The following is a 24,178-nucleotide window of genomic DNA, read 5'->3' on the forward strand; positions in this document are numbered from 1 at the left end:
TATTCATGTCACATGGGGGATTTTGCTTTAAATTATTAATGGAGACGCTCTATTCCCTATCTGTGTGGTTATGTTTATAAATTTAGTGAAACCATAATGTGCCATACACACCATTTTAAATCATGGCTCGAAAGTTTTACTTGAGTCAGGGCTCTGGGCCAAGGCTGTCATTTAAAATTAAGATAGGGGGTAAAGAAACACCTGCAACCTGGCTTTAAAGTGGCTTTTCTGAAAAATGGAGAATAAGCCTCAATAGTCACTTCTAGAAGATGGTCAAGAGGGGAAGAGTGGCCAGCCCACTTACCAATGGGATTAGAACTCACAAAGAACCTGAGCAGCAGAAGGGTGCTTGAAGGCAAGTTACTAAGCTAACTGAGCACAAGCCTGACGCTCCATGTAGGGAGCAGCACTGAGCAGTGTCTGACTCCAGGCTGGACAGCCTCACGTCAGACACTGTATAAAAGGCAGGCAGCGCCCCTGGATGTGACACGTCCTTTAGTGTATACACTAGCACAGCCGATCTGCAGTATGTATACAAGTAGGAAACCCATTTTATAGATGAGCAACCTGAGGTGCGAACTATTTAACACCTTAAACTCTGATCAGCTTGTTGAACTGGACCTCCTCAGTCTGTACAATACAAGTTTCAAAACCTCCAGAGAAGCCAAAGAAATGTGACTAAATTGGAAACAATGGGTTTGGGGGAAAACATGGATTCATGTTTCTTATAAATGTGACCAATTTCCTATGTCCAGGGTTAAGGTCATTGTAATCCTTATGAATTAGTTTCTCAGAACACTTCTTTTATTCTTTCCACATGTATTTATTGTGTACCTACTGTGGCTGGCCCTGTGCTGGCAGGTATCAAAGTGAAAAAAAAAGATACTACCTTGGCTTAAGAGAGCTTACATTCTATAAGCTCCAAGCAGAGGGGATTTCCCCACCACTTGCTACATGGGTAGTAAGGCTTACCTGGGTTCTAGTCTTGTCTCTGACAAGAACTATGAGACTCTGGGAGCTTCCTCCTTAGGGTTTTGCTTTAAAGCTCCAAGGTCACTTCCTAACATGCACCATAAATTAGTTCAGTACCGCTGGAATAAGGAGGCTGTTCTATGTGACCTTTCCATAGATCTGTTACACTGGATTTAAATCTCAGGATGTGGGAGGATGATGCCATCTTGTGGACATGAGGGGTAGTGCCACACATCTCACTGTACACTGTACGAGAGCTACGTCTCTTCAGGGCACTTAATAGGAGACCATGACTTTCCTCAGCTATAGCTGTGGACCATCTGTTACCTATTAACATTGCCCCGAGATTTATTAGACCAAATATCTTTCTTCTGACTTATCTCCTGGAGTTTTGGTGACATCCGTGTATTGTTCCAGACCACAGACACTATGACAACAGTTGGAAGCTGATTCATGCTCACTTTAAAAACATCAAGTCTGGGATGATTTTAATTCTCCCCAAAGGCAGAAGAATGAATCAGTTTATTTCAAGAACTTTTCTAGTCTTCATGACTCTAATTAGAATTATGATGTAATATACACAGAAGTTATGTTTTAAGATACTATAATTTTCTAGAATGAAAAAAGAGATTGTGACCTTAGTACTTTCTGAAATCTCAGTGGACTATACCGTGTGTGTGTGTGTCGATGGAGGTGGCGAGGTTTGCTGATGGTGGTAAACTTTTTTTTCCATTGCAAACTTACACATAAAAGGCCCAGGGCACTTTGCTCTTATCTTCTGTCCTCTACGTATCAATGATGACAAACCAGTTCTTATAAGATGGCAGAAGAGGCGATCTTCTCTGCCACCCAAATCTACTGTGTAAGTTTTCAGACCTTTTAGTTTTTTTGTTTGCTTGGTTTTTGCTATTTAGGGCCACACCCATGGCATATGGAGTTTCCCAGGCTAGGGGTTGAGTCAGAGCTACAGCTGCTGGCTTACATCACAGCCACAGCAGCGCAGGGTCTGAGCCCTGTCTGCGACCTACACTGCAGCTCACAGTAACGCCAGATCCTCAACCCACTGATCAAGGCCGAGGATGAAACCTGCATCCTCATGGATGCTTACCAGTCAGATTTGTCACTGCTGAGCCACGATGGGAAGGCCAGACCTTTTAAATGTTTTATAAATGCTTTAAGAGAATGTTTAATTCCTCTTGGCTTAAAGCTGCCATATGATTTGAATGCCAGTCATACTTACCCTGCATAATAGGTAAACAGATTTGTATTTTGATGGACTCATTGGTATATAACGTTGGTAAGAGGCTTATGCTGAAAAGGCTAAGAGATCTGAAAGGATGTTTATTCTGCACTGGAAAAAGTCAGATGAGCCTTCCTTTTGTTAATGATGCTTCTCCATTGAAAGAAGAGGCTATGAGGCTATTTTTTAATACTGAAGTGTCTGAAATACTAGTTGGCACCCTTAGAAAATATTCTTGTGAGAGGGAGTTCACAGAAAGCCTACTGGTTTTACAGTGCAGTGGAACTCAGCATCTTAAATGCTGTGGATTTTTATACACCACTGTCAGAGTTCCCGTTGTGGCACATCCGAAGTGAATCTGACTAGGAACCATGAAGTTTCAGGTTTGATCCCTGGCCTTGCTAAGTGGGTTAAGGATCCGGCATTGCTGTGAGCTGTGGTGTAGGTCCCAGATGGGGCTCGGATCCCGCGATGCTGTGGCTGTTGGTGTAGGCTGGTGGGTATAGCTCCAATTCAACCCTTAGCTTGGGAACCTCCATATGCTGCGAGTGCAGCCCTAAAATAGCAAAAATCAAACAATATATATATACACACACACACCACTGTCCATGGGTTCCCAGACACACACACACACACCACTGTCCATGGGTTCCCAGATGCACACACACACACACACCCACCCACCACTGTCCATGGGTTCCCAGAAGTGGAAGTGCTGCCCTGTCTCCTGGGTGTCCTTCAGACCTCCCCCTTGACCTGATAGAACCATGTGTCATTGTTCACACAGGACTGGTCCCACCTGACAACATTCCACTGCTAAGGCCTGCCTGCTTTTGCCTCACTGGTATCTCAAGTCCACGATTCCACACTGCATCTGTGACCCAGTCTCTTTGTTCCTTTTCCCTTCTCTAGATTCTAAGAGTGACGATGGGAGCTTTTAGGACTTGAGTAGGAAAAGGAGGCCCAGGAGGTCAGACATGCGGGTGGAGCCGCTGGCACCATACGGTGTGGCTTCAGCCCCTTGCCCCGCAGCGCGTGTGCCTCTTTGCCCTCAGGTCCGTTTCTGGGCCTGCTCCCTGCTTTCTTTCCTTGAGGCACATAGTTTTACACCTTGTTACTCATGGGACATGGGTGTTGTGATCAACTGTGTCTGTTCCAGCCCTTCACGGGGGCACATTTCCTTTTCTCATTTTCCTTTTTTTTTTTTTAGGGGGTTCTCAGTATGACCAAAACCACCTTATCCTTAACTCTGTCAACAAAGAGAAGTTAACACAAGAGTGGGAAGCCATGGTCCTATAGACCTGAATGAAGAGTGCAGGAGGAGGATTTCCGGAGGTCTTCCAGCTACCTTATTTTTAAAAAAAGAAAAAGCACCAAGAAGAAGGTGGACCTACTCCTTCAACAGCTCTGGATTCTCTCGAGTCAGGCTGCCATGACCAGGATGACCGCTCATCTGCTCACAAGACTGTAATCCTTTTAAACCATTGTTTGTCCTCCTCTCCTTCTTGCCTTTCATTTCGGTTCAGTAGCTGCTTAAACAGGTTGCCTCCTTAGCAGCCCTAGGGAGTTTTTAAAAGTTATACCGAGACTTTAAGGCTATGCACATTTTAAATTATTTCCAAAGATGGAGGCACGAACAGGACCAACCTTACCGACTCTGTGGACCTACAAGTCCTGCGCTCTTGAAAGGGAAGGACAGCAGCGTGTGAGATCAAAGACTGTTGAGCATCTGAGAAGAAATAATTCATTAGGCCTGTAATTTTGGTCCCTGACCTTCTGTTTTCTGGACTCAATAATGACAGCGTATAGAGAAGTGGGGAGAACTTTATCTATTCAGACATATTTTAAGGAACTAAGTACAGACAAAATGTTTCTGCTAATATTAAAAAATCAGTAAATTTACAAAGATTTCATGTCCCTGTCTGTTAACATTTACTAGCAGGATCGGGATTATGTTTACCTCACCCGTGGGCTGCTCTAGGATGTCACGCTTGAGTGTTGTTGAATGCTTTTCTTGCAGATCCCACTGAAACACTGTTATTACCAAGACCTAATTTATCAGCCCATTCTCACTCGTCTACAGCTAGCTCTAAAGCAGTGCTCCGCAGGCCTTTGCTAAACTTGAGTCTTTTGGCCCATGTCCTGCCCTCCTGTCCTGCTGCACCAGCATGAGGCCTACGTGGGCTGCCTCCCCCGTGAGGCTCCACAACCCTGTGCCTGGGGTGACCGCTGGCAGACAGCCTCATGTCACTCAGTGCTGAGTGGTGTGGAAGCCTCAAGAGGATGACCAGCAGTTCTCTCCAGGAAGTAAAGGAAGGAGGCCTTAAGCGATCCTTGTCAGCCAGATCGTAGAACTGGGAACTCAAAAATGCAGCAGGTACTTCGATGAAAACTAAAAATGTTTAGCTGCTGCTGGCACATATACCGGGCCCAGTTGGTGCTGTTCAAATCATGATTCTAGTTTGAACAAAGCTGCTAAGCGTTCCTTGAATACACTTTTCTTCTTTCTGTCCTCATTGCGTTGTCCTTGTCACCCTGACAGTGCTCTTGTCACAGGTAGAACAAATCTTGTTTCCTTTTCTTCCGTTCCAGTATGTTTCCAATTCTAAAACTGCTCCTCTGGAGCCTGTGGTGGGCAGTTATGTCAGCAGAGTAGTTTATTTTCAGCTTAAAAAGACTGTTTGCACATGCCCAGCAGCCACCACGTCTGTCCCGTTCTTCGGCCCTTGTGCATATCACTGCAGTATAGAGGGGTGAGACCGTCTAGCCTCTGCTGCATTGATCTCCGGGATAAACTTGTTTCTGGTTAAACACCAGTGATGAGATCTGATAGAGTCCATTCAGTAGCCCTCCTAACACTTCAAAGAGGGTCAGCGGGCAGATGCGAAACAAATGTCTGATGAGGATGAGGCGGGTTTCAGGGGCGCAGGAGTAGCGGCAGGAGAAGACTTTCGACTTTCCAGGCTCAGTGGACATGAGGGTGAGTGAGGTCATCCCCCAAGAGCCAGGGCCTCATGAGCATCCGGGAGGCCTGAAGGAAAAGGAGCTGAGATTGTCTGGGGGTCCAAAGCGGCTGTATTCACGACTGGAAAAACTTTCTTTGGAGGTAAATTTGTATTGGTGAGCAGAGCAGTTTTAGAGACAAGCCCTCCTCCAACACTACCAAATGACAGCCAGCAGGAAGGAAGTAGGTAGAAAGCTACTCAAATAGGTCTGCTTTAGAAGCGAAATGCCAGCATCTGCGGTACAATAACGGGGATGGGCACAGCAGGAAATAGACGCTTACCAGGACGGGCACAGAACAGAGACTCAAAGGCTGCAACAGGCTTATTGGCGAAGATACCTAAACACAGACATTTAAGGTCAAACTGGAGAACTCTGGGCCCCAATGGAATGGTGGTAATTTCCATGGAAGAGTCCCCAAAGGAGCATGTTTCAATTGTTGAGAGAGGACTAGCCTTTATGCAAAAACTGAGTTTGTTTTTGTCTTTTTGCCTTTTCTAGGGCCGCACCCGCAGCATATGGAGGTTCCCAGGCTAGGGGTCCAATCGGAGCTGTAGCCTCTGGCCTACACAGCCACAGCAACGCCAGATCCGAGCCACATCTGCAACCCACACCACAGCTCATGGCAACGCCGGATCCTTAACCCACTGAGCAAGGCCAGGGATCAAACCTGCAATCTCATGGTTCCTAGTCAGATTTGTTAACCACTGAGCCACGACGGGAACTCCAAAAAGTGAGTTTTTAAAAGTTAGAAATTTTTAACATCACCTTTCATTTTCTAAGGGTGACCTGATCACAGGCTGATTTTTAAATATGACCCTGAGGGGTTCAGAACTCTAAGGGGCTATTGGCAGAGGAGTAAAAATCAAAGGAAACCTTGACCAGTCTGAAAAGTGCCCATTGATGAGTCTAAGAAGGACTTAGCTTTAATCTCTTCATGCTCCTGTCCACCCACACGCTCAAAGTTTTAATCTCTCACCTTACGATGATACCATCCATATGATAAAACAGTTTGAGTACTACTAGAACAGAAGCTGCTGTAACAATTCGCAAATCTTCTGTGAAAGAACAGTTTGAAAAAACAATAGGCAACTTTGACTGTATGGACAAGTCCAAATGCAGGTATTTCCACATTGTGTTCTCACTTATGTGTGTATCCCTTGAACTTGGCTCAGAGGACCTCGGCTAACAGGAGTGCATGGCTGTGTCAGGGCAGGTGACATGGGCAAGCCCCCGTCCCCGCCGGGCAAAGGTGATAGCCTGGCTGTAAAAACAGTTTCTGCTCAGTTCAGAAGATGGGAAATTACTGGCAAAAAGGTGTGTGTTCTTGACATTTACCTCCTGGAACTTACAGCCTAATCTGGAAAGGGCCGGCGGGCACTCGCCAAACAAAAGCCAACAATCGCCAAACTGAGTGTTTATTTAAACGACCTTAATGACGGTCTTTCCTCGTGCGTGGCCTCTTTCTACCTTCAGAAAGGCTTCTGGGACTTTAGAAAATGGAAAGGTTTTTTCAATAACTGGTTGAATCTGAAAGACATAAGAAGAGGTTGACCAAGTGGGTAAGAAAGCCTACATGATTCAAGGTAGAACACATCCGTAATTAGTTTCTTCACAGCATCAGCCCCAGCCGGCTCTCTCAGGTCTGTGGGTGGCCCCCAGGTGAGGAGTTCAGGGCCACGCCACTGTCCCTCCTCCTGCCTCTTTGCATCTCCTCTGTAACTCAGCCCAGCCCGACCATCAGCCTCACTCCTGATCTATGCTGGTCACATCACTCTCCTACTCGGAGCCCTTCCATAGCCCTTCCCAGCCTCAGGCCTCCTTGGTCTCCCTGCGTCACCAAAGGCGGGTGACCTGTCGTCGTCTGCAGGTGGGATATACATGCCTCTCTGTGGCCTCCACCTGCTCCAGGCCCAGGGCTCAGCCGACCTGCCAGACTCACCCAAAGCTTAGTGTACCTGTGGTATAGGCCACTTCTTCTGTTTGCCCCATGGCACCCAGCACAATATTAGCACACAGCAGGAGCTTAATGTCACTTGCAGAGTTCCCATTGTGGCGCAGCAATGAATGCGACTAGGAACCATGAGGTTGTGGGTTCAATCCCTGGCCTTGCTCAGTGGGTTAAGGAACTGGCGTTGCTGTGAGCTGTGGTGTAGGTTGCAGACCCGGCTCAGATCTGGCATTGCTGTGGCTGTGGTGTAGGCCAGCGGCTACAGCTCCCGTTAGACCCTTAGCCTGGGAACCTCCATGTGCCATGGGTGCGGCCCTCAAAAGACAAAAAGACAATAAGTAAATAAATAAATAAATAAATAAATGTCGCTTGGGTGAAAACCAGTAAGATAATTGGGAAGCAAAAGTCTTAAGTGGGCTCTTTGGGCCCATCCCTGACTAGTGCTGCCGGGGGCTTTGCTAAGCCGTGGAATTTACAGGAATGCAATCTCATAAAGGCTTGATGATGCTGCTTTTTAATCCATCATTAGCACTGCCAGCAACCTCCTTTTGAAACTAGAACCAGTTGGCGCCCTCTCTCCCAGTGCACAAAGCTAGCTGAACTCACCTTTTCAAAACTTCAAGCAAAAATTAGTAACTATCCACTGGGTGTTTCAGGGGTGGCCCACCTCCCACAGCCCCACAGGTGGAGATGAGGCGTCAGAGGGGACGAGCCTACATATAGCCCCCCTTTTCCTTCACAGGAGGAAGAAGTGCCTGGTACTCAGATCACCTGATTGGACCTTCCTCTCGTGTGAACTTCACAGCCCTGCTACCAGAGAGCGCGTCTCAGACTCCAAAAGTTCTCCAAAGAGCTGAAAATTCTCTTGTACACACAACCAGGATAACCTCTGAGTAAAAGCAGTAGCCAGGGAAGTTCCTGTCATGGCTCAGTGGTTAGCGAACCTGACTAGCAGCCATGGGAACGCAGGTTCCATCCCTGGCCTCACTCAGTGGGTTAAGGATCCAGCATTGCCATGAGCTGTGGTGTTGGTCACAGACGCGGCTCAGATCCCACGTGGCTGTGGCTGTGGCTGTGGCTGTGGCCGGAGGCTACAGCTCCGATTAGACCCCTAGCCTGGGAACCGCCACATGCCACAGATGTGGCCCTAAAAGACAAAAAGACCAAAAAAAAAAGCAGCGTCCCAGTGGCTTGGAGAGGGGTGGGTTCACAGGGTTTTCGGGTGGGATGTGCAGGGGAGAACTTGGACGCATTTTACGCTTTTATCAGACAAAACAATAGGTTTCCTCTGGTATTCTCACTTTACAGATGAAGACATTACAGCACAGAACTATGTAAGTTGCCCAAAGCACTGCTAAATGGAAAGGCCAGATTTGTTCTGTTCTCTGTGCCACTGTGCACTAAGCTTTCAGGCCACTAGCTGCTTTCCACGTCTATTCCTAAAATCCTAAGGTGAGGAAAGGCAGTCAAGGAGTACAATGCATCATCCCAGCCTGCATCCTGGCTGGCCTGCCTCATGCTAAGGGACCCTACCAGCTGAGGATCTGGTCTCTGGGCCCCGTGTCCAGGCCACCGAGATGGCAAGTACCTGGTCCCTGTGCTACCAGGCCCATCTCACCTGTGGAGGACATGCTGGAAATCAGCGCCACCGCTCCCCTGCTCCCCATCAGGCTGAGCATGACCTCGGTCTCCCCCAACATGCCCGCCCGCACGAACAGAACAGATCTGCACCAGCTTGTTAGAGGAAACCTATTGTCTTGTCTGATAAAAGCGTAAAATGCGTCCAAGTTCTTCCCTGCACGTCCCACCCGAAAACCCTGTGAACCCACCCCTCTCCAAGCCACTGGGACACTTTTTTTGGAAGCTGATTACCTGGAAAGGCTCACCTGAATGCATGCTAAAATGCAGAGTCCGCATCTCCTGTCAGAACAACTAAATCAGTTTCTAGGGATGGAGTGGTGACAATGCATTTTAAATTAGCTTCTTGGGTGAGTTCTCTGCACATCAGAGTGGGCATCCCTGCACCCTTTCGCCTCATGCTTAGGGTTCCTGACTCGCATCATGCACATACCCATCCACTGCACAACGATGAAGTGTCTGCCTTCTAAGTGCCAGGCACTAAGGCAGAGCAGGTACACGAAGCAGGCACCCGAGAGAGAAATCAAGAAAAGAAAGAACGCAATAACACTGTCACTGTGCACTGAACGCCAGCGACAAAAGCAACACAGCAGTGGCATCTCGAGGGAGAGGTCTCAGAGGAACCGGGAATCCACCTGCTCCACTCCAGACTGAATGGCCTGGCCCTCCTGGCTCTGTCCACTTTAGAACCTGACTGGAGACCCAGACTCTGAACTGATGACACAGGCAGCTCGCAGCCACTGCCACTTTAATCTGGCTGGTCAGGCCTATTGTGGCGAATAATCCCAGAGGGCTGACTATGGCATAACGGGCATTCAGCTCTTCCCATAAATGACAATGAAAAAAAAGGGCTTTCGATTAACAGGCAGGCAAATGCCACTGTTGGCTGATCATGTGACAGCAAACCAAGCTTAACGGGATAATGAGGCAGTGTCTGTGTACAGCCTCGCCTCGGACCGAGAATGCCTGCTTGTTACGGACAAAGGGATCAGGGTAGAAAGCCAGAGAGGGGAAAGAAAGGTTACTCGCAGTGAGGTGGGGACATTCATGTGATGACACTGCTGTAGTCGGGCCAGCACAGGGAGCCCTGGTATAAAGCGGTGGGCTCCACACCGCACCTCCCAGCCGCTAGGACACGCGGGGCTCACAGCAGACAGGCGCCCACAGCAGCAGCATTCCTTCCAGTCTCGGACCCAAATACAGGCTCTCCTGAGTGTGCCTTCCCTTCCCCACACAAAGGCCGTACAGAGCCAGGCCATGGCGTCTGGCACCTGCTGCCTGACACTCCTTCTAGGACAACACGGACAATGGGAACCTCAACCTCCTCAGAATATTGTTGCTCACTGGCAGCTGAGGCAGAAACCCTCTCTTGAAAGAAAACCCTCCGAGCCAGGAGCAGGGGAGAGCTGATGGATGGGGCGGCACCCAGGCACCTGGCGCAGGCAGAGGGGCTCCCCGACTGCAACCCCCACTTCTCTGCAGGAATCACAGAGCAGTAGTAGCGCCTAAAAGTGATGGAAATCTCTGATCGGTCTGCTGGGCAGACTAGGAAACTGAAGCCAAGTGGTGAAGTACAAAATGCAAGGTCAGCACTTACAGCAGAGGAGCCAGAGTCAGGGTCCTGGGCCCGCGATACCCTCACTGCAGGGAGTGGGAGCATTCCGGGGAAGGAAGCCCCAGTCTCTCCACCTCTTCCCCAGACCCTCGGCCGCAGCCTCCACTGGGCACAGAAAAGGATCTCAGGGCAGGGAGAGTGAGGACACAGCCAGGTGGCAGAGACCCAGGGAGACCCGGGTCCACACACCTGTGCCCCGGGGCCCCAGGCCCTGGGGCAGCAGGATTTAGCCCAGCACAAGCTCTCGACAGGTGTGGCCCTGAGCTCTGCTCCAGGTTCAGTATCTCCGGAGTCAGGGTAAAGGGGAAGGGGGAGCTTAAACAATGGAGGCAAGAAGCAGACAAAAGAAGGTGGGCTTTGCTCAGACTTCCTATTTTTTGAACTGCCTGGCCCCAGGTGGAAAGCTCAGGCTGGAAGATGGGAGGTGGGGTGGCGGATGGGGGCGCTCTCCAATGGAGTAAATGTGCCCAATCTGGAAGCATCTAGGACTTGTCCCTAGGCCACCCTGAAAAAGGGCACCCCTTCCAGACAGAAGAGGAGAAGAGAAGCTCGGCCTGCATTTCCCCCAGAAACGATATCAGTGGCATCTGAAAACGTCAGTAACATCAAGGCTGTGGGATCCATGAGGTGTCTGCCCCATCAGGCAAGACAGCACTCTCCTGGAGGTCCCGGGGATCCATCCCAAACCATTAGATTCCTTCTAAGGAGGAAAAAAAATCCAGTTGCAAATAAGGAGCTTAAAGTTTAGGAATACAGTTCATTGCAAAACTAGGGCCGAGCTGCCCCAAGAGGGCTCTGCAAGATCATCTGCCCCAGGACATACGACATTTCTCTGTGGTGGCGCCATCCAAAACGGTCACTTCGAGCCACATGGGCCTAGTTAATAAAAGTAAATAAAATGTAAAATTTAGTCCCTCAGTTGCACCAGTCACACTTCAAGTGTTCAACAGCCACGTGTAGCTAGACTATGCAGACACCAGAGAACACTTCCACCACTGCAGAAAGTTCCAGCGGACAAGCACCGCTCAGGATGGAACTCTGTGTGGCCAGCACATCCCTCCACACCCCACTGGGTGAAGCAGAGGGCCCACAAAATTCAAACAAGTTACATAGGAACTATTCCCATGCTGGCCAGAATAAATTGAGGAGTTTCCTTGGCATGGTGGTTAAGGATCTGGTATAGTCATTGCAGTGGCTCAGGTTGATGCTGTAGCTTGGATTTGGTCCCTGGCCTGGGAACTTCCACATGCTGTGGGCACTGCCAAAAACAACAACAACAACAACCTAACCCTCCAAAAAAACTGAGATAGCCACATCATAGCTCAACTAAGAGGCCTGCCTGGCCATCCAGGATCTTGAATGGACCTATGGGCTCAAATAGCCTTAACAGTTACATCAAGGACACATGTGTGCTACACATATTCAAAACAATTTCCTCCCTCCCATACTTGATCCCTAGCCTTTGAGTTCCCCTCCACCCAGGGGCAGCAACCAATCCAACAGTTCAAGTTTCTTTCACTCTCTTGAGGTATTTTATGTATTGTGGGAGGCAGAACACCCTCAAAGATGTCTGCATCTCCCCCAAACCTGGGACTATGATAACTTACATGGCAAAAGGGGCTTTGCAGGTGTGCTAAGAGGTCAGTCAGAGACAGAGACAGGATGACAGAGCCGAGGCCAAAGTGATGCAGGGCTGGGAGTCAGAACACCGGTGGCCCCTAGAAAGAAGCTGAGAAGGCGAGGAAACATTCTCACCGCAGCCAGCCTCCTGGAGGAATGCAGCCTGCTCACGTACTTTGGACTTCTTACCTCCCGGACTATAAAAACAACACATTTGCGTTGTTTTAAGCTATGTTGTTTACATATGGTGCTGTGCTGCAGCAGCAACAGGAAGCTGACACGTGCACAAAGAAGCAAGCACGTATGGATACTCTCCCTCAGAGCACGGCCACTGTCATCAGGAGCTGACTCTGATCTAAAAGACCCGCCTCACCACCTCCTCTTGGTCCTCAAAGATACTGAGAAATACCAGAAGAGGATTTGGTAGGTAGAATTCAAACTCCACCTAGCTAATGTCTGGATGACCATTTAGGCAAGCAGAAAAGAATAAGCTTGTATGAGGGATTTGTTTTTTACCTATTTCTGCCTCGATTATAAAGGCAGCAATGGATGGTGGAAGGAACTGTCCCAGAGGGCAAGAGACTTGGGCACTTCCTGACTGTGTGACCTTGAACATGTCATGTACTCTCTAGGGTCTCCATCTCCTAGTGGCAGGGTGGCGTGGCGGGAGGTGAGGACAAGAAACGAGCTATGTGCTTGGTTTTCCTGTTTCTAATCTTTGAGTATGCTAATCAATGATGTATATTTGGCCTGAATATAATGTTTGCTATGGGCTTCCCACTGCCCACCAACAAAAGTTTGCTAAATAGTACAAAACCAGGAAATGTTTACTGTGCTTAGGAGAAAATGCCAACAAACTTCAGCCATAAGGTACATAAAGAGGAGAAGCCCATCCAAATCAATGCACTAATTGTAAACCATCCTTTTGTTTCACCCTACTGAAACTCAGAGCAGCTTTGGAACACTCAAGAAACCGGTACTGCTGGTTGTCGGACACAGAGAATCCCAGTGACGGAGGGACAGGAGACAGAGGAAGATCATAGGAAATAACTTTTCCTTCCTTTGGGCTTCTGAACCTTATAAATGTATTACTTATTAAAAAGCTTTAAGTGTGTACATATACATATGTATACACACACACATATATACACTTTTTTTTTTTTTTAGGGCCGCACCCGCAGCACATGGAGGTTCCCAGGTTAGGAGTTCAACTGGAGCTGTAGCCGCTGGCCTGTGCCAAAGCCACAGCAATACAGGACCCAAGCCGTGTCTGCAACCTACACCACTGCTTACAGCAACGCCAGATCCTTGACCCACTGAGCAAGGCCAGGGTCAAACCCACAACCTCATGGTTCCTAGTCAGATTCATTTCCACTGTGCTGCAACGGGAACTCCTTTTTCTTTTTTTTTTTTTAGTTTTAAGTTTTTAAAAGAGTAGGCCCTTTGGGTTCATGGCTTCATACTGCCCCCAAAACAACTACAGCTCCTCTATCAGATACATGCTAATTACATTCATGAAGCTCTCAGCCAAAGCTGGCAGAATTCCAGTGTCCTTGGCCAGCTTAACAATCTTTACTAACTACACGATATGCAGGTAGGTCTGTTCTTTTTTTTTTTTTTTTTTTTTTTGGTCTTTTTGTCTTTTTTCTAGGGCCATACCCATGGCATATGGGGGTGCCCAGGCTAGAGGTCGAATCGGAGCTGTAGCCACCGGCCTACGCCAGAGCCACAACAACAAGGGATCTGAGCCGCATGTGCAACCTACACCACAGCTCCTGGCAACGCCGGATCCTTGACCCACTGAGCAAGGCCAAGGATCGAACCCACAACTTCGTGGTTCCTAGTCAGATGCATTAACCACTGCACCACGATGGGAACTCCTCCGGTAGGTCTGTTCTATTATCCTTTCTAGTTACCAGTGTAGACAGGCAAAGACCTCTCACACCCAAAAAGAAGCAGGACGCACGAAAACACAGCTGGCCTCTGTGGCATCTACTATCACAAGTTAGCTTCCACAGTCTCAGAGCCCTTCACTGACAGAATGACCCCCGTGCCCATGTGACCCTGGCGAAAGGAGAATCGGAGGCCAAAGGAACACCTCCTCACTAGCCCCCACCCCAGGACACTCCAAGGGCATCTTTATTTCCATCGTGTCCTCATTTAGCTCTTCTTCCAGTTACCTACCAAACACAACAGGTATGTACACAAGCTACCTCTCTTCTCTGTTGCATAAATAGTAATTTCCAGGTAGAGGGAGTCACAATATTTTGAATATAAAAGAGCAGAGAAAAGCATGTGGACAGTCTGGAGCGGACATCAGGACATGTGTGGTGACTTCTGGGGGACAACGACCTAATGATGGGGCTCCACCCACACTTAGCACTAGGAAGAACTATGGGCTCACCATCTCATGATGATCCATTTCCTTCTTCCCAGAAATAAAATAAGCATCCCTGTGGGATGTGGGGCAAGCCCTACAGAGAGGTCCTTGCTTCCAGTCACAACAAGGCTGAGCCGTCCACCCAGTATACCTCAAGGCTTGGAAGTCTGAGAAAAGGCACACAAACTTGCGACCAAAATATTTGGGAAATAGTAGTGGGCCATTTCCTATCAGAAGTTCCTTGGCTATAACAGAATTAAAAAAGTAAATTCACAGAAAGCAGCCAGTGGTTCCTAAACTGCACTCTTTTCCAAAACCAAAATGGAAAGATGAAATGGGCCAGCAAGGGGCAGGTGCCAGCACAAGAAAACCCATCTCCAGGGTCTCTTTCCATGGGGCTTAGCAAGGATCACATGGTGTGAGGCTGGCCCTGTTCCAACCCTTTTCCCTGCCCACTGGAAAATGACAAGGACAAGACAATTTAAGCTCAAGTCCCAGATTGGCTGCAAGCACTGAGTCCAGCAGCATGGTGGGGAGGGAAAGGCCCAGAATGGGATCAGAAGTGTGAGCTCTGGTCCCACTTCGACAAATTTGAGCACGTCCCTTTATCCCTTTCAGCCAGTTTTCCCACCTATAAAATGAGGATCACTTTACATATGACCTCATGCAACCCTCTAGGGTGTATAAGTTTCTCCACTCTAATTCTATATGATTTCTCATAAATATCAGCACCAACACATGAGTCTGCTTTTGGATTATTCTTCCAGTGATGGCATGTCTGGGCAGTTAAAATCATAGAAGAACTCAAATAAGCAGGTAGTTGCTGAGGAGCCTTTCAACCTCCAGCAGCCTGAGAGGCCTTTCAACCTCCAAAAAGGGCTGACCAGGCTACAGCCTGCAGTCCCTTCCCCATGAGGTCCACTGAAGGACAGACCCGAGGAGTCAAATGGCAACCAGTTTTTTCTGCTGACCCTCTCAGACCTACCATTTATTTGCCATCGATGTTACTATTCTGGCCTGGGAACTGGAGACACAGGGACTGGATTTCCAGGCCAGGTCTGCCTGGAGTTTAGATTCCACAGTTTATCTGGAAATCTGCTTGCCTCCAAAGCAGCCTCACGCTTGGACTAAAGAAGCTCTGGAAGCAAGTCTAACTGTAAAGTCACAGGTGTGTCCCCACCTCTGTGCAGCGACTGCCTTCATGGTGTCATCTTTTCAGGACTGCTGCCAAAATTCACTGCCCACCTCTGCTACCATGTAACTAAGTCTTGGGGAAAATCACAGAAGCTCTCTGAGCCTGCCTCTTCATCTGTAAACCAGACGGTATAAGCCCTTTTTTCTTTTTTTGTCTTTTTTAGGGCCACATCTGCAGCATAAGGAGGTTCCCAGGCTAGGGGTCGAACTGGAGCTATAGCTACCGACCTACACCACAGCCACAAGTAACACAGGATCCGAGCTGCAAATGCAACCTACACCACAGCTCACGGCAATGCTGGATCTTTAACCCACTGAGCGAGACCCACCTGCGTCCTCATGGATACTAGTCAGATTTGTTTCCACTGAGCCACAACGGGAACTCCACATGGCCTTTTTCAAATGCAGCAATCTATGTCTATGACTCCTATGGAGACAGAACCCAGGAGAGTCCTTCAGCTTGGCGTGTAAGGCTCTTAGACACTGGCCAAGCCTACCTCTGCTGAGTTTCCACTCACCAGGCTTGCTGGGAGGGCACTGGGATAACAAGTGGCACCCTGGCAATACACATACCTTTCCTGCATCCACCAGTTCTGCAATGTCATCCAGATATGGACCACTGGCCATGAAAAAGGCCCAGCGGTAATGGACTCCTTGCCAGAAATGCTAAAAAGAAGAAAACAAAACATGTCAAATATTGGAAAGAATGAAATCCAAGTGCAAATTCAGGGAAACGTATTTCCCGGAAGACTGAGATGGACAGACTGCTTTCCCTCTGCCCGCTGACACAATGAGCCGTACACCCAGCACCTCAGCACAGTGACTGACTGACAGCGGATGCTCCATAAATGTTTCATAGATAAGTAAATCAACAGAGACATATTCATGTGAACTCAGGCTTCTTGACTGACAAGCAAGGAAGCACAGGAAAGCTCTTCTTAAAATGACAGTCTCAAGTCTTCCTCAATTTCTTCCCTAGGAGATCTCGAGACTTGAGGCACCAGAAAAGGCTTTTGACTTAAGAAAGCTTTAAGGGCAACAGGGCACCAAAATATGATCTTAGACAAGAAAACCAATCACGATTTTTTTTTTTTCTGGCTCTGAGAGGAATAAGACAGATTTAAAGGCAAAACAAAGTGTAATGTTCCTCATGCATCACGGTGGATCTTCCCCTATAGTTACAGCAAGTCCCTAGTGACCTAATCTATTATGGGACAGAACGGCCCCTGGTGAACAGAAGCAAAAATCTTACACCAAGAGGGTTCATGACCACCCTACTGCCATACTCATTTCTAATGCTGATTCTTTATGTCGGGTAGGTCATTATTGAACCAGCGGAGGTTCTCCATGATACACCAATGACCTACCCAATTCAAATGCATCAGACGGGAGCCACTCAGACCCTGTGCCTCCCTCCCCACACCTGCTGGGCGAGCTCAGACTCTCTCCACTGAGCTGTCTCACAACCCTCAGCAGGATGATCAGCTGCCCTCACGGCGTAAAGCCAGCAGGTGTGGTAGAACACCCCAGCTACTCTACCTCAGGCCTTCATAGCTGTGTTATTTAGGTGAAGCGACTTCTGTCGACCTGTCTCCTGGCCTGTAAAATGGCGGTACCACCACCTAGTCGACAGGGATATTGGAAGGATGAAATAAGAATGTATGTAAAGTGCCTTATACATAGACAGTATTCAATATATATTTATCTAGGACTGGAGGGAAAGCTTACTGAGCAAAGTCTGGGGGGCAAGGCCAAGTTGGAGTTTAAGATGGTGGAAAGACAGACAGCTCTGTCGTCTAGGCAGAGCTCTGCAAGTGGTGTGCCAGCAAAGGCTTACTGGTTTGGCTGAGTGACCCTAGGTTCACCGTCTAACCTGGAACAACTCTAAGAGTTAAAGGGGTCACCATTCATAATTATCCCAGGACCACAGATGCAAAGAGAGCCAAGTTCACCTTAGAAGAGGTAAGACAAGCCCTCGGGGTAGCAAGGCAGAGCCTGGGCTAATGGTAGTTCGCACTTGACCCAGAGCAGTTTCAACATGCTATGCAGATACTATCATGTTCTGTGTGTGTGTCACAGGATGAAAGAGGCCAGGACGCACTGGTCTAGGCAACGAACTTAAAAAAAAAAAAAAAAACCAACCACATTCGAAGGCTTAGGTAGCTGAAAACCAGAGGCACTGTGACTGTTCTAAGCTTGGAGCAGGTCCAGTTAAATACAGCCACAGAAGACCGGTTCATGTACTTCTCCCTAAGGTCTGGCCTTACAGGCTACAATTTAAATAGTCTGATAATTATTTAGGGTTTTCAAGAAAGAATAGCGACGGTCACAACTGCCATATCTGCAATTCTTTACAGTAGGTTGCCCTGTAAAGCGAAACTTTTGGTCGGAAACAGCAGAATTTTGATGTTCTGCTCTAAGGAGTCTGCATTTTTTCCAGGCTAGTACAGGAGAGAGTAAACCGAAGCAGGCAGGCAGTACAATGAGGCTTTAACTGTGCACATGCTCAGAAAGACATCAGAAACTACTTAAAAGGCTTCCAGATGAGAGTACCGCTATCATCTTTCAAGAAGGGGAAAAGGGAAAATGAAGAGAGCTATGCCTGTTTCGCTCTCAGAGGACAAGGCTGAAGGTTAACTTGTAAGAGGGCTCACTGAAGTACAAACTGTGAAATCTTACAGAAAATTTAAACTTACATTTTAAAGCACGTCGGAAGCCTGGGTTTTGTGAAAAGGGAAAGAAGAGACAAAGGACAGCTAAGATTCCTTTCCCCACCACAAAGCACCCCGTGGATGCTGTGTCTGGCTGCCGTCTGAATCAAGTGACAATAAAGAAGCCGGAGCACAGTGCCTGGCCGTTCACTTCTGTCACCCAGACGTAGCCCCTAGGGGTTCAGGAGCGGTCTCCTCCACCATGGCTCTTCTTCCTCTACAGATGTGGTTAGTGCATAACATTCAAGAGACCAAGGTCCTAAATTCCACCCCCCACAAGGTTCCAAATTCATTTCTGGAATCAAGAAGAAGCTAAAGATAACTATCACAGGAGTTCCCGTCGTGTCGCAGTGGTTAACAAATCCGACTAGGAACCATGAGGTTGCGGGTTCGGTCCCTGCCCTTGCTCAGTGGGTTGACGATCCGTCGTTGCCGTGAGCTGTGGTGTAGGTTGCAGACGCGTCTCGGATCCCCCGTTGCTGTGGCTCTGGCGTAGGCCGGTGGCTACAGCTCCGATTAGACCCCTAGCCTGGGAACCTCCATATGCCGCGGGATCGGCCCAAGAAATAGCAAAAATACAAAAAAAAAAAAAAAAAAAAAAGATAACTATCACACCAGTCATCTTGTAAATATGGGACAGTGTCGGCTATCAACATGAGTCATAATCTCTTCACCCTTGAGGAACCTTCTACTGCTTTTTCTCCTGAGCCCGATGCATTTTGTTCAATTTAAAAAACAAAATGTATCTCTATTTTCTTCTATTACTTCCTCCATTTCAACACTAGTTAGGATTTGAAGCCAAAGCTCTGTAATTACCAACAGTGCATAACATGACACTACATAAGCCTCTGCCAGCACTGTGAGCACTGGGTCAAGAGCAGACTCTCTGGGTACTGGTGCACTGGTGCTGGTGCTGGTCTGTGCTAGTCTTCAAGGCCCAGCACACCCTGATGTGTTCAGTTAGGTGACATAGCGCCTAATGGCCCTGGTAACAAAATCGGGCTAATCAGGTCTTAGAAACTCCCGGAATACCATCAATAGCTAGAGTTTCTGATGTACATGAGATATGCACTGTCAGGACAAGTTGATATAATTCCAGAAAAGCATGATGATGCCATTTGTCCATGTAGCCTAAGAATACAATTTCCTTCAGGTTTCTGAAATTCAAAAAAATGCCCATGGACCTCGAAAGGTTCGAAAGCCCCAGCCTGGAAATGAATGGCCTATCCCAAGGCTACCACTATGAAAACAGCTGGCTCTAAGCTGTCTTCATAAAGCTTCTGCCTTCATAAACGAGAGACTATATACAGAGACTGGTGAAACAGGGAGAGGGCCATCAGGTACAGACAGGGAAAAAGCAGAAGGTCTATCAGATGGAATCAAGAGAAGCAGTAATCATTAATATGAAGGCTACCACTTAACAAGAGCTTCTTAGGTACTACGCATTGTGACAAGTTCTTCACATGGATTATCCCATTTAATCCTTAGGACACGCAGTAAGGGAGCTATGGCATTAGCTTCATTTTACAGGTGAAACTGTTGAGACTGAATGATGTAAGTAATTTGCATAAGGTTGCATGGCTACCGAGTGGAGGCCAGAATTTGTCCCCCGCCCACATGTGACTCCAGAGATCCCACTTGCAGCCACTGTGCTGTGCTGCCTCCAAGAGAAAAGAAACTGGCTGGGAGGAAACCAAGTTTCAGAAGCAAGAGGCACCTGCTTGCTCTCACCACCCAAGACTCCCCCGCCTACCTTGAGCGTCTTCGAACCCACAGTGACGCCTGTCTGCAACATGCCGTCCGCTATGCCCAACCGGTCCATGTTCAGGAGGAAAGGAGTCACCAAAGTCACATATGTGGCTCCTGACCACTTCTTGAGAAAATTTAGAGCCCATGTTTCGGTGGATCCACCAACATTGTCGAGGATAAAATCAAACCTGGAGAGAAAGAATCAAATCGAAACATCTTGGTCAGCCTTTACCAGGGCTCCCATCACCAGTTAGCTACCAGGTCTGTTGCAGTGACAGCTCACAGCAGCAGAGGGGCAGCTGCTCCAACGAAGAAGAAAAGGACACACCCACTTACTGGATCTCTGGGTTTTCTCCAAGGTAAGTCAAATGAGATTTTATTTTTTTTTATTTTTTGGTCATAACAGTCATCTTATTTTCTAATACTTTAAGAAGGACTTCAACAAGTGGTTTCCAACCGAGGGTGATTTTGGCCTCCAGGAGACATACTAGGCAATATCCAGAGACATTTTTAGTTGTCACAATTGGAGGAGGTGGGGGGAAGAGGGTACTGGTATCTAGAGTCCAGGGATGATGATAAATGTCCTACAACAGAAAGAACAGCCCCTCGCAACAAAAAAGTTTCAAGCCCAAAATGTCAATAATTGAGACACTAAGGTTGCCAAGGCTGAGAAACTCAACTAACTAAAACTTCACAGAAATCTGCAAAACCGCCCACCCAATATAAGTCAAAGTATTCTTTTATCCACATGAATACTTGAGAGCAAAGTGTATTAGGTTTTGACCCACATGGGATGATTCGCTTTTATTCCCTCCACAATCAGAACTGCTTGTAGAAGCATCCTCTTCACTTTCTGGAATTTTCTTTTTCTGGTTTCCATGCACGAAATCAGCACAATATATAAAGAGAACCCAACAGCTCACTTTTAGTCTTCAGCTCTGCTCTAACATGCCAAAAAATCCAGTCATAATGGAATCCACGGGAACTGACAGATATTCAACTCCTTAAATCTAATCTAAAATTGCTACAATCACTACATTCTACTTAAAGGGGATAAAACCCAATGAAGCTTTAAAATATTTCTGGGAGTTCCTGTCATGGCTCAGTGGAAACGAATCTGACTAGTATCCATGAGGACACAGGTTCGATCCCTGGCCTTGCTCAGTGGGTTAAGGATCCAGCATTGCTGTGGCTGTGGTGTAGGTTGCAGATGCAGCTCGGATCTGGTGGGGCTGTGGCTGTGGTGTAGGCCGGCGGCTACATCTCCAATTTGACCCCTAGCCTGGGAACCTCCATATGCCAAGGATGCAGCCCAAAAAAGACCAAAAAAAAAAAAAAAAAAAAAATTTCTGAAAACAAAGATCTATTTAGAGAATGCATGCTTATAAATTAAGCAAATTAATAGAGGAATTCCTTTTTGGTAAATCCTTTTTCCCTTCCAAATTCACATTCATCTGGATGAAGTCAAACATCAAAGCTTCTAAAACCAGCTTTGGCCAACTTTGTGGCTCTTGAGTCTTTCATGGGACTAAACTAAAAAAGGGCAAAAAAAAATTGAAGGATAAAAAGTGCAGGAGAATGACCTTGCTAGATGACTATTCTTCTCACTAGAAGAAAAAACAAAAAAACAAAAAACAGAACATCCTTTTCATGAGTAAGTTTCTACTTTTAAGTTCCTATTTCACTCCCAAATTTCAAATAAATATGATGCCACTTACTTTAAATAAAACTTAAAGGCAGTCTGGTATTACAGAACTGACACTGCCTGAGAAAAGAAGTCCAGAGACTGGGCTGTAGACCCAGCTCTCCCACTAATGATTAAGCGGCATGACCTTGAGCATGAAAAAACTCCTGAATCCTCTGCCCCTTATTTTCTCAACTATAACCCAACAGAGTAGGGCTAAATGATTTCAAAGCCCTTTCCTGCTATAAAATTCTAAGACTCAAATCAAAAAGGTCGCTATTTAGAAGGAGGAACAAATTTATTCTAAGTGGATTAAAAGGCCAACCTCCAGGTAAAAGTTGTAGAGATCAGTTGCAACTAAATCGGTCATTAAAAAAGTAACAGACGACATTTGAGCTAGTGAGATCTGGAAAAGAGCCAGCAGAAGGGGCAAGGTCACGGCCAGAGACACGGGCAGAATTCAGTGCGGTATGGGAGGCTAACTGGGTGTGCTCTGGCCTTGAACCTGTCAGGGTCTCTCTTCTCTGGTGAAAGGGTCCAGACAGGCCTAAAACTCATGGTAGATGGGAGGGAAAGTGCTGGCCTTGGCCTTCATCTCCTGATATTACTCCTAGAAGCAGCAGAAGAGAGATGATCAAACAAAAATACCACTGTCTGGAAGCCAGCTCTGAGAGGCCTAGGTCCTGACACACAGGCAGGGATTTCCCACGGGACAGTGTCAGTCCTCAAATGTGCCCGGCGTTTTCCTGCCTCAGGGGCTTTATTTTTGGTGTTACCTCCACCTGGAACAGGTGCTCCTCTCCTCCTCTGGGCTAGGGGTTGAATCTGCACTGCAGCTGCCAGCCTGTACCACAGCCACAGCAACAGGGGATCTGAGCCGCATCTGCAGCCTACACCACAGCTCACAGCAACGCAGGATACTCAACCCACTGAGCAGGGCCAGGGATCAAACCCACGTCCTCACGGACACTGTCAATTTCTTAACGTGCTGAGCCACAACATGAACTCCTTACACCACCCCATCTAAACAATCATTTTTTCCCCTTTCCCTGCATCAGAGTTCTTGAGAGCACGACCAGAATATAAGCCCTTGAAAGGGGGAACGAGTCTCTTTCACCACTATGTCTTATCCAGTGTTTAGAGCACTGCCGAGCAGGAGCAGATGCTCTGTGAACAGCTGCAGGAAATCTGAGTGGGCTGGCGGCTCCTGGCTGCATAGCCAGACACATACTGCTGGGAGCTGGGGTGCTGGCTAAGAGAGGCTGGGCAGTGTCAGGTAGGGGCTTCCTCTTCTTCTTTAGCCCACCAAAATATATTTCTATGTAATTAGCTTCTAAAAACTAATTTTAAAAAGGAAAAACTCAATAGGAACAGTAAAACAGCTTTCCAAACGCTCCTCAGGTGCGCCTGTGCTGCGGCTCTGACTGGGCTGGGTGAAGACAGGGGACTAGATTAGCACTCCCCTGCCGCTGCCCAGAATCCGCTCCAGCTTGGTACATTCGGTCCAACCACAGCCTGAGAACATCCACAGGCTCCCATTACTGATATTTATACTGCCTTTGCTTCTCTGAAAGCCTCATTATTAACCAAAACACTAATCGTGTATTTCACACACTGCTCTATGTTCTTCCTGTGGTGACAAATGCCACTGAAGGAAATGCACTTCCAATTCTGCCAATTCTCACAAACCAGCAATAAACGTTAACTTAAAAATTAGCAAAAGAGGAGTTCCCATCATGGCACAGCAGAAGCGAATCTAACTAGGAACCATGAGGTTGTAGGTTTGATCCCTGGCCTCACTCAGTGGGTTAAGGATCCAGTATTGCTGTGAGCTGTGGTGTAGGTTGCAGATGCAGCTCGGATCTGGTGTTGCTGTGGCTGTGGCACAGGCCAACGGCTACAGCTACGATTAGACCCCTAGCCTGGGAACCTCCACATGCCGTGGGTGTGGCCCTAAAAAAAAAAAAAAAAAAAGAAAGAAAGAAAGAAATTAGCAAAAGACCAGCAAAGCAAAATATCTTCCTCAGGATGTATCACCTTGTATGAGTGTACTGTATAAACTGCTGGAGTTAAAACAGAAACCAACCTACATGACCTCTAGTGACAAAGAATGTTTTTCACAGATTCTTCTCTAAGATTCCAACATGACTACAAGGCCACCACCCATCTAGACTTGCATCATCAATTATCTTTGTTCGCACCTTCCCAAAGTGAACACTGTTTGAATACATACGGCTTGAAGGATTTCAACTGCTCTTCCATATTTCCAGATTTGTAATCGATTACATCATCTGCCCCAAGCTTCCTGACAAGTTCACTGGCATCCTGAGAGCAAACTGCTGTCACGTGAGCATCCCATGCTTTCATTACCTGCCCAAAAAAGACAAGGAGGTGGGGGTGTTAAAAAACTGCACTTAAAAA

The 24,178-nt window shown here is 47.4% G+C and overlaps 2 protein-coding genes across 9 annotated transcripts in view; one reads left to right on the top strand and one right to left on the bottom strand.

Moving 5' to 3' along the window:
* CRYBG1 (crystallin beta-gamma domain containing 1) overlaps positions 1 to 4,121 on the top strand; it is a 210,696-nt gene extending 206,575 nt beyond the window's left edge. For all 3 annotated transcript variants that reach the window (XM_021090505.1, XM_021090512.1, XM_003121329.6), the window contains one exon: positions 3,423 to 4,121. In XM_021090505.1, coding sequence (XP_020946164.1) covers positions 3,423 to 3,511 — 89 coding nt within the window. In that variant the 3' untranslated portion in view covers positions 3,512 to 4,121. The remainder of the gene's footprint in view (positions 1 to 3,422) is intronic.
* The window catches only part of RTN4IP1 (reticulon 4 interacting protein 1), a 52,998-nt gene continuing 32,840 nt past the window's right edge, over positions 4,021 to 24,178 (bottom strand). For 2 of the 6 annotated variants that reach the window (XM_021090552.1, XM_021090561.1), the window contains exons 6-9: positions 23,991 to 24,127; positions 20,078 to 20,261; positions 16,187 to 16,279; positions 6,617 to 6,745 (exon numbers count right to left, since the gene is read on the bottom strand). In XM_021090552.1, coding sequence (XP_020946211.1) covers positions 6,638 to 6,745; positions 16,187 to 16,279; positions 20,078 to 20,261; positions 23,991 to 24,127 — 522 coding nt within the window. In that variant the 3' untranslated portion in view covers positions 6,617 to 6,637. Of the gene's footprint in view, positions 6,746 to 16,186; positions 16,280 to 20,077; positions 20,262 to 23,990; positions 24,128 to 24,178 lie in introns of all 6 variants that reach the window. The other 4 variants (XR_002343682.1, XR_002343677.1, XR_002343670.1 and 1 more) reach the window with 4 other exon arrangements.

This window comes from Sus scrofa, chromosome 1 (assembly GCF_000003025.6).
Source record: "Sus scrofa isolate TJ Tabasco breed Duroc chromosome 1, Sscrofa11.1, whole genome shotgun sequence".
NCBI classification, from domain to species: Eukaryota; Metazoa; Chordata; class Mammalia; order Artiodactyla; family Suidae; genus Sus; species Sus scrofa.